At 51.4% G+C, this 12,536-nt stretch overlaps 1 protein-coding gene and 1 pseudogene across 5 annotated transcripts in view; one reads left to right on the plus strand and one right to left on the minus strand.

The window, feature by feature from the left end:
• The window catches only part of TRIOBP (TRIO and F-actin binding protein), a 78,513-nt gene that overhangs the window by 37,278 nt on the left and 28,699 nt on the right, over positions 1–12,536 (minus strand). For all 5 annotated transcript variants that reach the window (XM_073006727.1, XM_073006731.1, XM_073006726.1 and 2 more), the window contains 2 exons: positions 5,171–5,285; positions 3,188–4,192 (listed from right to left, as the gene is read on the minus strand). In XM_073006727.1, the coding sequence (XP_072862828.1) occupies positions 3,188–4,192; positions 5,171–5,285 (1,120 nt within the window). The remainder of the gene's footprint in view (positions 1–3,187; positions 4,193–5,170; positions 5,286–12,536) is intronic.
• LOC103223290 (guanine nucleotide-binding protein G(I)/G(S)/G(O) subunit gamma-10 pseudogene) overlaps positions 1–12,536 on the plus strand; it is a 45,228-nt pseudogene that overhangs the window by 8,646 nt on the left and 24,046 nt on the right.

Consider the following 12,536-nt stretch of genomic DNA (forward strand, 5'->3'; position numbering starts at 1 on the left):
CTGGGATTACAGGCTTGAGCCACCGCACCTGGCGGGAGATATGTATTTATATGTGAAATCTCTAACCTAATGTGAAATACTCTGAAAAGACTCTGTGGATGGAAACACGCACATCCAACAGGCGTCTATTTATCATTCATTCAACATGCATCATTGATCCATCACCCATTCCCACATTCACCCTCCATTCATCCGTTATCCACCCACTAACCCCTCTGTCCTCCATCTTGCATGCATCCACTGAGCTGCCCCCTCCTTTATGTCAGGCCCTGGGCCACAGCCAGAGTTACAGAGATAAAGCAGGCAGAGATCCTGCTTCTGTGGAGCTTTTGGGGAAATTACAGCCCCATTAGATGGATGTTGCATGGACATATGGAAGCAAAACTGCCAAGCCCAGAAGGGAACCATCGCTAGGAGTGACTGTTCAGGGAAGGCGTCTCAGGACAGGGTGTCTGACCTAAGACTTGAACAATGAACAGGCGTTTGGTGACTGAAGAGGGAAGGGAAGAGCACGTGCAAAGGCAGGGATATATCTTCACAGGCCCTGCAGCCAGCTCAGCACCAATGAGTCAAATCCGGAGTGGAAGGAAGGGAAACCAGCCTTGAGTGCCATGCCAAGGATTTTCTTTCTTTCTTTGTTTGTTTCTTTCTTTTTTTTTTTTTTTTTTTTGAGATGGAGTCTGGCTCTGTCACCCAGGCTGGAGTGCAGTGGCAAGAGATCTCGGCTCACTGCAACCTCCACCTCCTGGGTTCACACCATTCTCCTATCTCAGCTTCCCTAGTAGCTGGGATTACAGGCACCCGCCACCATACCTGGCTAATTTTTTGTATTTTTAGTGGAGATGGGGTTTCACCGTGTTAGCCAGGCTGGTGTCGATCTCCTGACCTCATGATCCGCCCACCTTGGCCTCCCAAAGTGCTGGGATTACAGGCGTGAGCCACCGCGCCCGGCTGTGCCAAGTCAAGGATTTTCATAGAGAGGAGCAGCTGGAGCCCCGGCAGGACCTGGTGGTTCCTTGTTTTGTCATCTGTGAAATGCCTTTCAGCACATAGTGCTCCCATCCCTTCCCAGCCACCATCTCCCAGCCTCCTGAGAACCCTGAGCTTCACCATGAAACTGAAGAATCTTTCTAACTGGGTCCCCACTTCCTTCTTGACCTGGCCGGCTTACAGCACCAGCATGCCCCGGGACACAGCACCGTGTCCTCCTTGAGCTGCCTGTGGTCTGTGTGCCTTCCCAACAAGCCTGACAGCAACCTGAGGGCAGGACGAGCTGACTTATCCCTACTTCTCTGATGTTCGTGCATTGAGTTGATCAGAGGGTCAACTCATCAAAGCCACGGAAATACAGGGGAGAGGATTCTCCAGTCCTCCCGTGGGCTCAGGAGCTTTGTGACCTGGTGGCTAAAAGTACAAACTTAGGCCGGGTGTGGTGGCTCACACCTGTAATCCCAGCACTTTGGGAGGCCAAGGTGGGCAGATCACCTGAAGTCGGGAGTTCAAAACCAGCCTGACCAACATGGAGAAACCCCATCTCTACTTAAAACACAAAATTAGCCGGGCATGGTGGCACATGCCTGTAATCCCAACTATTCAGGAGGCTGAGGCAGGAGAATAGCTTGAACCCAGGGGGCGGAGGTTGCAGTGAGCCGAGATTGCGTGATTGCACTCCAGCCTGGGCAACAAGAGTGAAACTCCGTCTCAAAAAAGATAATAGGGCTCAAGCCTGTAATCCCAGCACTTTGGGGGGCCGAGACGGGCGGATCACGAGGTCAGGAGATCGAGACCATTCTGGCTAACACGGTGAAACCCCGTCTCTACTAAAAAGTACAAAAAAAACTAGCCGGGCGAGGTGGTGGGCGCCTGTAGTCCCAGCTACTCGGGAGGCTGAGGCAGGAGAATGGCATAAACCCAGGAGGCGGAGCTTGTAGTGAGCTGAGATCCGGCCACTGCACTCCAGCCTGGGCGACAGAGCAAGACTCCGTCTCAAAAAAAAAAAAAAAAAAGAAATAATAGCACAAACTTTGGAGTGGATGCTTTGATCTCATTTCTCACAACCTATGCATGTGTGACCCCCAGCAAATGCCTAAGGAGTCTGAGCCTCAGTTTCCTCATCTGTCAAGTGGCAACTGCCTCCTCTCCACCTGAGGCACATATGGCAAGGTCCTGGGGCCCAGCACGGGGTGCACCCTGATGCCTGGAAGCCCTGCTCATCCTGGGGGAGGTGGCAGCGGACTTTGCAGCGAGATGGGGAGGCTTTAGAGAAACAAGCAGGAACCCCCACGGCACCCCAGTGCTGCCCATCAGAGAAGTGATTGGTCCATCTTACAGAGGGAGAGAGGCTAGTGTTCAAAACCACGTGCCGTCCTCCGAATGAGCTATCGCCAGGGTGCAGGACTCTGGCCTCCAGGACCCTTCCTGCCCACCATCTTCAGATGAAGAATGTTCTGGGCTTCAAGGCAGCACCAAAGTACCACTGAAGCAGGGGAAGGGTGAGCACCTACTGTGTGCCCGGCGCTGGGCCCACTTTGCACATGAGCCTCATTTAAGCAGCCTGTTTTGGCAGCTAGCTGAACCCAGTGAGCATTGATGCACCCCCTTCTCTGTGTCTGACAGGAGCTGTAGGGGCCAGAGAGGGTAAGCGAGGCTGTCCTGGACTCAGGAACCTGGGTATCACCAGGGGAAGGGGCATGACCACACTGGCTCTAGTCCCAGGTGGGGTCAGGTGTGTGCCACCAGACACAACATAAACCAGGTATGGTGGAGCCAGGAGGGGAGCAGGCCCTGGCCAGAGCATCTTGCTTGAGGCCTCAGTGTGGTCTGCACTGAGCGGATCTGGGTTTCGCCCATGCCCCGCCAGCAAGTGGCTTCACCCTCCGTGTCAGTTTCCTTATCTGTAAATAAATAGTGTATTTCTCACTTGGTTGCTAAGGAGACTAAATGGTAAAAGTACACGTCAAACATTCAGATCAGGGCAGGGCCCATAAACACTTAAAATGGTGTTGCTCATCATCAGTGTTGGGCCAGTTTGGTGGTCGGGATGGGTTGTGGTCAGCAGGGAGGCTGAGGTCTGAGCCTGGAGGGGGATGCAGGAGCTGAGGCTACTCAAAGGGGAGGCTTTTCCAAGGAGACTTGGCTGTGGGGGGCTGACTTTCTGGCTACCCTTGGGAGGGGGGAACCTCCTTACCTGCAGCTCTGGCAAACTGGGGCCCTCTGCAGTGCTCCTGCTCCCCAGGGGGCCTGTCTGCTCTAGGCCTGCCAGAGTTACGGTCGCTGGTCCTCTTGTCACTTTGGTCTTTGGCCACTGGGTGGAGGTGCAGGCAGGGCTGGGCGGCTGGGCCGGGCTCTGGGGCCGCGGTGCGGGGCTGTGTCCGTTGACTGGGGTGGCCTCGGCCCAGCCTTCTGGCTGACTGTGTGACTCCTGCTTGGGGACATCCTTTGTGCCTGGGGGACCCACCTCTGGCCCTGAAGCCCTGGCCAGGTCATCCCTGTGTCCAGCTGGGTCCTTGCAGGGCAGCCTGGCCTGCAGGAGCTCCAAGAGGCCCTCCCAGTCCAGCCTGGGGAGACGGGCCCAGGCCCCCTCTCCTGGTGCCCGGAGAAGACCAAGCAGGTCCCTCCAGTCAAGCTCGGGTCGCCTCTCAGGGCCATGCGAGTATGGACATGCTCCCTCTGCCCCCCAGCCCACAGTAGTGGGTGTCCCAGGGCGCCTGGATTGTGAGGACTCTGTGGGGCCTCCCCAGTTCTCAGGGGGGCTTGTGAGTGGGCTTCTCTTCCCTAGTTCTCTGGGGGGCTCATGGGTGGCCGCCTCCTCCCAGGCCTCTGGCTGTCCCCAGCTCTCCCTGTACTCCCCAGGAGGGCCCCCCCATGTTCCCTCCAAGGCTTTGGCTGCCCCCAGGCCTCCCTCCTGGCTGCTCCAGCTCCTCTCCAGGTGTCTATGAGGGCCCTGGGACCCTGGCGGTTCCTCCTGACTCTGCCATGCCCCCGGAGGCTGTCTTGGGCCTGCTTGGCCACTCTCCAGAGGTGTCTGTGTCTGCAGCTCCCTCTCAGGGGTCCTGGCTGATGTCCTGGGAGGCGGCGGGGACCCCTGGAGCTGCCGATCTCCCTCAGGTCTCTTCTCAGGACTCCGAGAATGAGGGGGCTCTGCTTGGCTCCGCCAGGTCAGTTCTGCCTGTTTGGCAGGGCGCTTGGTCACCTGGGGATGAGGTGAGGAAGTGGGTGAGGCTCTCTCTCTGGGGACCTGGCTGCTGGCTCTGCCTTTCTTAGGCCCCCAGAGAGGCAAGGCTGTGCTCACACAGCAGCCTGGATGAAAGCAGGCCAAAAATCACACAGGGTCCCTGCCCTCCTCCCCTGTCAGGGGTCACCTGCTTTCCTCGGTTCCAGAAAAAGATCTGCAAAGACCTGCTCCCATTCTTGGCTTCTCACCCCTCTCAAAGATACTGATTCCAACTTGGGCTATCAGGTGCCAAAACCTCCACCACCAATACCCCATTCCACTGCAGTGGGCCTGGCCCTCTGGGTTTTGTTAAAGATACAAATCACCCTGAAAGAGAGGGCCCTTAGAGCCAGATTCATGCATCAAGGCTTTCCCTGAAATCTGCTCAAGACAGCAGTATTGGCAGCAGTACTGGCCAGGTGCGGTGGCTCACGCCTGTAATCCCAGCACCTTGGGAGGCCGAGGTAGGCAGGTCATCTGAGGTCAAGAGTGACCAGCCTGGCCAACATGGTGAAACCCTGTCTCTACTAAAAGTACAAAAATTAGCTGGGTGTGGTGGCACGCCCCTGTAATCCCAGCTACTCGGGAGGCTGAGGTAGGAGAATCTCTTGAATCCGGGAGGCGGAGGTTGCAGTGATCCAATATTGCCCCACTGCACTCCAGCCTGGGAGACAGAGCAAGACTCCATCTCAAAAAAAAAAAAAAAAACCGTACGTAGTAAAGGAAGGGGATAGCATGGGACAGGGGCTGTCTTCCAAGGACTAATGTGAGGTCTTGTGCAATTTGCCAAGAGCTTCTGGCCCTTGGGGAGAGGGGAGAGCTGGAGACCCATGATTGGACTCCAACCCTTTCATAGAGGACCTTCCTGTCCAAGCTCCCTGCCTGGCTTCTAGCAGAAGGGAAGAGGCAGTGGCCGCCCCTTGGGGTGTGGGGCCCCAGACAGCTGGCAGTGCTCACCTGCCTGCTGGGGGCAGGGCTGGACTGTCTTCGGAGAAGTTGGCTCTGGCCTTGGCTGGGCCGCTGTGACCGTCCCTCGTCCTGGGCCTGGAAGGCCCCCGCTGCCTCGGACTTCCTATGAGCAAATGCAGCCACTCCTCTGAGGGACTGTCCCACTCCCAGCACCCCAGCCCCTCTGCTCCCACCTCCAACAGAAGGAGATGTGGGAGAGTCAGGGACCCACTACAAACTGGTTGAAGGGCCTTAAGTAAGGGTGACTCTCAGGGCCTCAGTTTCCCCTTCTGAAAAATGGGGTTGGTTAACACTGCTCTATTCTGCCTCATGAGGCTCTTGAGAAAATGACAAGAAAAATGGGGAGTAGAGGTGTTTGGGTGGGGAGGGGGATCTGGCCCTGACCATGGCTGTCTCCTGTCTCATCCAGTACTACCTGTGACTTACCACCACCCCACCAGCAGCCCACCAGCCACCCCCAGACACAGGTTAGACTGGTCTTTGCAGGAATTAAGATTTATTGAGCACCTACTGTGTACCAGGCACCCGGCACACATAATCATAATGGCAAAGCATTTATTGAGCACTTCTTACGTTCCAGGGGCCAAGCGCTTGTATCATGATCTTGTTCCATCTCACACAGCCCACGAGGTGGGACGACAGAGCCAGACTGCTGTGTGCCCCCGTGTTCCATTCTTTCTGCCCTTTTCCTGTCCATATTGTAAATTTTGGATTTCTTGAGGCTGGGCGCGGTGGCTCAAGCCTGTAATCCCAGCACTTTGGAGGCCGAGGCAGGCGGATCACAAGATCAGGAGATCGAGACCATCCTGGCTAACACAGTGAAACCCCGTCTTTACTAAAAATACAGAAAAATTAGCCGGGCATGGTGGCGGGCACTTGTAGTCCCAGCTACTCGGGAGGCTGAATTCAGCAGGAGAATGGTGTGAACTTGGGAGGCGGAGCTTGCAGTGAGCCAAGATCATGCCACTGCACTCCAGCCTGGGTGACAGAGCAAGACTGTCTCAAAAAAAAAAAAAACACGTTGGATTTCTTTTCCTTTTTCCCTCCCATCACTGTTAACCAACAGAATCCCAGTGCTTAGCCTTGAAAACGCCAGGCCATCCTAGCTGTTGGCAAAAGAGCTCTGAGCAAGATCAGAAGAAAGAAACATCCTTCCCGACTACTCCAGAGAGGCCAACATGAACTGTCGAAGCAAATGTCATTTTTTTTTTTTTTTTTTTTGAGATGGAGTCTCGCTCTGTCACCCAAGCTGCTGGAGTGCAGTGGCGCAATCTCAGCTCACTGCAACTTCCATCTCCCGGGCTCAAGTGACTCTCTGTCTTAACCTCCCAAGTAGCTGGAATTACAGGCATGAGCCACCACGCCTGGCCCTGGGCAAATGTCATTTCTAAGGCACTGGACTTCAGGCGTTGTTGCCGCATCCGATGAAGATTATCTCTAACTTGTTAGTAAAAAGTCTAGTTCCAGTTAGTTGTCTTGCGTACTAACTGGGAAGCATGGCTGTTAATGTTTAACGTGGTATCTCAGGTAGAAACACCAAACAACCTAGGCTTATCTCTCTCTTCCTCTACCTAAGGGGTCACAACAAAAGACCCAAGTGCTCAGTGACTGTTTATTTTGGTTGGGTCTCAGTTAGCAAATGGAGCCGTGTCTTTGGTGGATGAACTGAACCAGGAAGAGAAGCCTGAAAAAGGCCACCGTGTGGTGGACCCAGAGTAAGGCAGCAAAAAGGGAAGGAAGAGGAACCTCTGCTCAGGCCTGCGTAGGACCTGCTCTCTGCGTGGCCCTGTGCCTGAGGAACCATGCTGGAACACCACCTTCAAAAGTATGGGATTGGACAGGGCGCAGTGGGTCATGCCTGTAATCCCAGAACTTTGGGAGGCTGAGGCAGGCAGATGGCTTGAACTCAGGAGTTCGAGACCAGGCTGGACAACATAGTGAAACCCGGTCTCTGAAAATACAAAAATTAGCCCAGGCACAGGGGCTCATGCCTCTAATCCCAGCACTTTGGGAGACTCAGGTGGGTGGATCACTTGAGGTCAGGAGTTCGAGACCAGCCTGGTCAATATAGTGAAACCCAGTCTCTACTAAAAATACAAAACTTAGCCGGGCGTGGTGGCACGTGCTTGTAATCCCAGCTACTCAGGAGGCTGAGGCAGGAGGATTGCTTGACCCCAGGAGCAGTGAGCCGAGATCGCACCACTGCACTCCAGCCTGAGCCGCATAGTGAGACCCTGTCTCAAAAAAAAAAAAAAAAAGTATGGGGTTGGGAGGCCAGGTACAATGTCTTTATACCTGTAATTCTAGCACTTGGGGAGGCTGAGGTCAGAGGATCACTTGAGCCAAGGAGTTTAAGAAAGCCCTGGCAACAGAATGAGACCTTGTTCTAGGAAAAAAATAATTTTCAATGAGCCAGGCATGGTGATACGTGGCTATAGTCCCAGCTACTTGGGAGGCTGAAGTGGGAGGATCACTTCAGCCTGGGAGGTTGAGGCTGCAGTGAGCCATGATCACGCCACTGCATTCCAGACTGGGCGAAACAGCAAGATCCTGTCTCAAAAAGAAAAAAGTATGGGGTTGAAGTTTTTTGTTGTTTCATGTCTTTTGCCAATGTCATTAGAATCAGAGCCATAAAGCACAGTAATTTGAGTTGTTAGCAGTTATTGGCAGCTGGTTCAGACAGGAGCCAAAGTTCCCTGGAGGAAGTGTTTCTGAGCTTGAGGGCTCCCTGAGCAGGCTGTTTGTAATCTTTTTTTTTTTTTTTTTTTTTTTTTTGAGATGGAGTCTTGCTCTGTGGCCCAGGCTGGAGTGCCGTGGTGCAATCTCAGCTCACTGCAACCTCTGCCTTCCAGTTTCAAGCGATTCTCCTGCCTCAGCCTCCCGAGCAGCTGGAATTACAGGTGTCTACCACCATGCCCGGCTAATTTTTGTATTTTTAGTAGAGACGGGGTTTCACCATGTTAGCCAGGCTGGTCTCATTTCGAACTCCTGACCTCAGGTGATCCGCTTGCCTCGACCTCCCAAAGTGTTGGCATTACGGGTGTGAGCCACTGCACCCAGCCAATTTGTAATCTAATTTGAGGTGAGTGCGTTTCCTTACTCTGTGAGAGCTGAAGGCCTTAGACTGAATTTTCCCCTGAACTGGGGTATAGGAGCCTCGATGAAGCAAGAGCTCAAACATGACCCAGTGGGCCGTTCCTCCCTAATGGGAAGGAGGGGGAGGACAATGGTGGAAACACCCAGTGAAGGGAAGCAAGGCACTTGTGTGTTCTCTTCCGGATGGATGCATTTTCCATACGAACTCCAGCTTGCTTGATGAGCATTCCTTCTGAGCACTCGCCTTCCTTTTTCCCCCCACGTGGAATTGAGAGAAAAGAGCGAGCGACTCAAGAAGATTCTGAGACCCCAACAGAGACCCGGTTTGTCTGATGCTGAAGCAACAGCGTCTCCCCAGGGCCACCTCTTCCCGAGAGTTGGTGTGACCACACCAAGCATGACAAAGGAAACATGTTTCCCTTGGAAGCTTAGATGGGCTCTTCGACCTCCAGAGAGAATTAAAGGCGCAAAGCCATCAAGTCTAGCAAATCCAATGAAGTCTGTGTTTTACATTCAAATGACCACAGAATGCTTACATGACTTTAAGAGATTCCAAAGGCATCTAAGGAAAAAAAAAATAAGATCAAGCCAAAACTCCCAATGCTTTGATGTGATAATCTTTTAAGAAAAAATTTCCAGACTTGGGACAATGCTTGGACAGAGTAGGTGCTCAATAAATACATATCGATGAGGAAATGAGAGAAAATAAAAGCTCAATCCTACAGCCACCCACCCATAAACTCCAGTCTGTCCCTTACACACACACTACATAGTTTTAAAAATTTCCATCTTCAGAGGATGAATGGTTTTCTACTTGGAAAAGGTGCCAGATAAGAGGAAAAAATTTAATTAGTAAAATTATAAAAACCTCCCTAAAAGGTAAATAATCTATTTCAAAGAGAGTAGAATTAAATGTACAGGAGTGATCATGTAAAAACAAATGGTTAATAAAAGTGTAAACATTTTTCTCACTTATATTAGTAATATAAACACCTTATCTTTCTAAAATTATCCTGGAAAAAAGGAAAGAAAATTAATTAACTTTGGCTTAAAGACCTTAATGTCCCTACTGAGTTATTAGTTAAAACAAAGTTAGGAAAATTGACATTAGACCAGAAATAGTAATCATAAAATGGTCAAAGACACTTTGGGAGGCCAAGGTGGGAGCATTGCTCAAGGCCAGGAGTTTGAGACCAACCTGGCCAATAAAGTGAGACTCCATCTCTACAAAAAATAGAAAAATTAGCTGGGCACAGTGGCGCACGCCTGTAGTCCCAGCTACTGGGGAGGCTGAGGTGAGAGAATCCCTTGAGCCTGGCAGTTTGAGGCCGCAGTGAGCCATGATCATGCCACTGCACTCCTGCGGGGTGACAGAGCAAGACCCCGTCTCAAAAAAAGGTCAGGCCATGAGTGGTGGCTCACACCTGTAATCCCAGCACTTTGGGAGGCCGAGGTGGGCGGATTGCCTGAGCTCAGGAGTTCAAGACCAGCCTGGGAAACAGGGTGAAACCCTGTCGCTACTAAAAATACAAATAAATTAGCCGGGCATGGTGGCGGGTGCCTGTAGTCCCAGCTACTCGGGAGGCTGAGGCAGGAGAATTGCTTGAACCTGGGAGGCAGAGGTTGCAATGAGCCAAGATTGTGCCACTGCACTCCAGCCTGGGTGACAGAATGAGAATCCATCTCCAAAGAAAAAAAAAAAGTCAAAGACAGTGAAGACTTTTCGGGTGAAACTACTCCATGATGTTACAATGGTGGATACTTGTCATTATACATTCATTCAAGTCTGTAGACTGTACATCACTTAGAGTGAACCCTAAACTTTGGGTGATTTGTCAGTGTAGGTTCATGGATTGTAACAAATGTATCCCCTACTGCCCAGTACAGTGGCTCACCAGCCCTTTGAGAGGCCAAGAAAGGAGGATCCCTTGAAGCCAGGAGCTGGAAACAAGCATACGTGTCTAGTACAGGATACTGGTAGTGGGAGAGGCTGTGCATGGAACTCTCCCCTTTCTGCTCAATTTTGCTGTGAACCTAAAACTCCTCTGGATTTTTGTTTTTGTTTTTAAGGCCAAAGAAAGAATTATACTAATACTAGAGACCACATGGTTGTCATCTGGATATTAAATGATCAAGCTTACTGGAAAAGGAAATTTGAAGAACAAGAGATAAGATTTCTGTTTTCTTTCTTTCTTTTTTTTTTTTTTTTTTTGAGATGGAGTTTCACTCTTGTTGCCAGGCTGGAGTGCAATGGCACAATCTCAGCTCACTGCAAACTCCACCTCCCAAATTCAGGCGATACTGCTGCCTCAGCTTCCTGAGTAGCTGGGACTACAGGCGTGTGCCGCTACATTCAGCTAACTTTTTTTTTTTTTTTTTTTTTGAGACAGAGTCTCACTGTGTTGCCCAGGCTGGAGTGCAGTGGCATGATCTCGGCTCACTACAAGCTCCAGTGCTGGGATTACAGGAGGGAGCCACCGCACCCAGCCAAGATTGATCAGGTTTCTCGTGCAGATTCAAATCCAGGAGAAAACTTGCCCAAGGAGCAGCAAAGAGGAATTTTAGATACAAAAGATTCCATACCCTTTAGGGTGATGAAAATGTTCTAAAGTTAGATTGTGGCTGTGGTTGGACAACTTGGTAAATATACTAAAAATTCACTGAATTAGATACACGGAAAGTTTTGAGACTTCCAGACTGCTTTTTGTTGCTGTTGTTCTCTTGACCCTAACTAATGGAATTCTAGCTCTGATCCTTGAAAACTAGGGCCGGGCGCGGTGGCTCAAGCCTGTAATCCCAGCACGTTGGGAGGCCGAGACGGGTGGATCACGAGGTCAGGAGATCGAGACCACCCTGGCTAACACGGTGAAACCCCGTCTCTACTAAGAAATACAAAAAACTAGCCGGGCGAGGTGGCGGGCACCTGTAGTCCCAGCTACTCGGGAGGCTGAGGCCGGAGAATGGCGTGAACCCGGGAGGCGGAGCTTGCAGTGAGCTGAGATCCGGCCACTGCACTCCAGCCTGGGCTACAGAGCGAGACTCCGTCTCAAAAAAAAAAAAAAAAAAGAAAAAAAAGAAAACTCAAGGGCTGGAACTTCTGGGGTGAGAAATCTCAGCCGGATCAGGAGGAAATGCTCCCCTTCCACGGGGACCAGTGCTGCTGACCAAAGAGACTCAAAAGACACCTGGACTTTAGGTGTTCCAGAATGTTTGACTGCTAAAAATCTGTAATTCTGTGAGCTTTCTTTCTTAAAATAGGGTGACTCTGGCCATACTTTTTTTTTTTTTTAGACGGAGTCTCGCTCTGTCGCCCAGGCTGGAGTGCAGTGGTGTGATCTTGGCTCCCTGCAAGCTCCACCTCCCGGGTTCAAGCCATTCTCCTGCCTCAGCCGCCTGAGTCACTGGGACTGCAGCGTGTTTTTTGTATTTTTAGTAGAGACAAGGTTTCACCGTGTTAGCCAGGATGGTCTCAATCTCCTGACCTCATGATCCGCCTGCCTTGGCCTCCCAAAGTGCTGGGATGACAGGCGTGAGCCACCATGCCTGGCCTTGGCCATACATTTTTAAATTGACATAACAGTTTTCTGAAATGCATAGGGACCCATGAATTTTCTTTGCCAAGGCAGGAAAAAAAGAATGGGCACTTTCTTCTTCTCCCTCATGCACGGAAGAAAAAAAAACCCGTGAGTCTGAATCAAAGGGTTTGAGAGTTCACCCTCATTTTGGCCGGGTACGGTGGCTCACTCCTGTAATCCCAGCACTTTGTGAGGCCGAGGCAGGCGGATCACTTGAGGTCAGGAGTTTGAGACCAGCCTGGCCAATATGGCGAAACCCCATCTCTACTAAAAATATTTTAAAAATTAGCCAGGTGTGGTAGCGGGCCCCTGTAATCCCAGCTACTCGGGAGGCTGAGGCAGGAGATTCGCTTGAACCCAGGAGGTGGAGGTTGCAGTGAGCCAAGATCGCACCATTGCACTCCAGCCTGGGCAACAAGAGCAAAACTCCGCCTCAAAAAAAAAAGAAAAAAGAAAAAGAGTTCACCCTCATTTGAATGAATGGGCTCATGTTCCCCTCCATTACAGATGAGGAAATTGAGGCTCAGGTAGGTTAATTCACTATATCAGGTCACGTGAGTTGAAATGTGACTTTGACCCAGGATTTGGACTCAGCCCTCATGACTGCAGTCTTTGCTGTTAACCACTGGGCTATGCATGACATCACTTAACCACACACACACACAAAAGCAGAAAACTCCTAA

The sequence above is a fragment of the Chlorocebus sabaeus genome, chromosome 19 (genome assembly GCF_047675955.1).
Source record: "Chlorocebus sabaeus isolate Y175 chromosome 19, mChlSab1.0.hap1, whole genome shotgun sequence".
NCBI classification, from domain to species: Eukaryota; Metazoa; Chordata; class Mammalia; order Primates; family Cercopithecidae; genus Chlorocebus; species Chlorocebus sabaeus.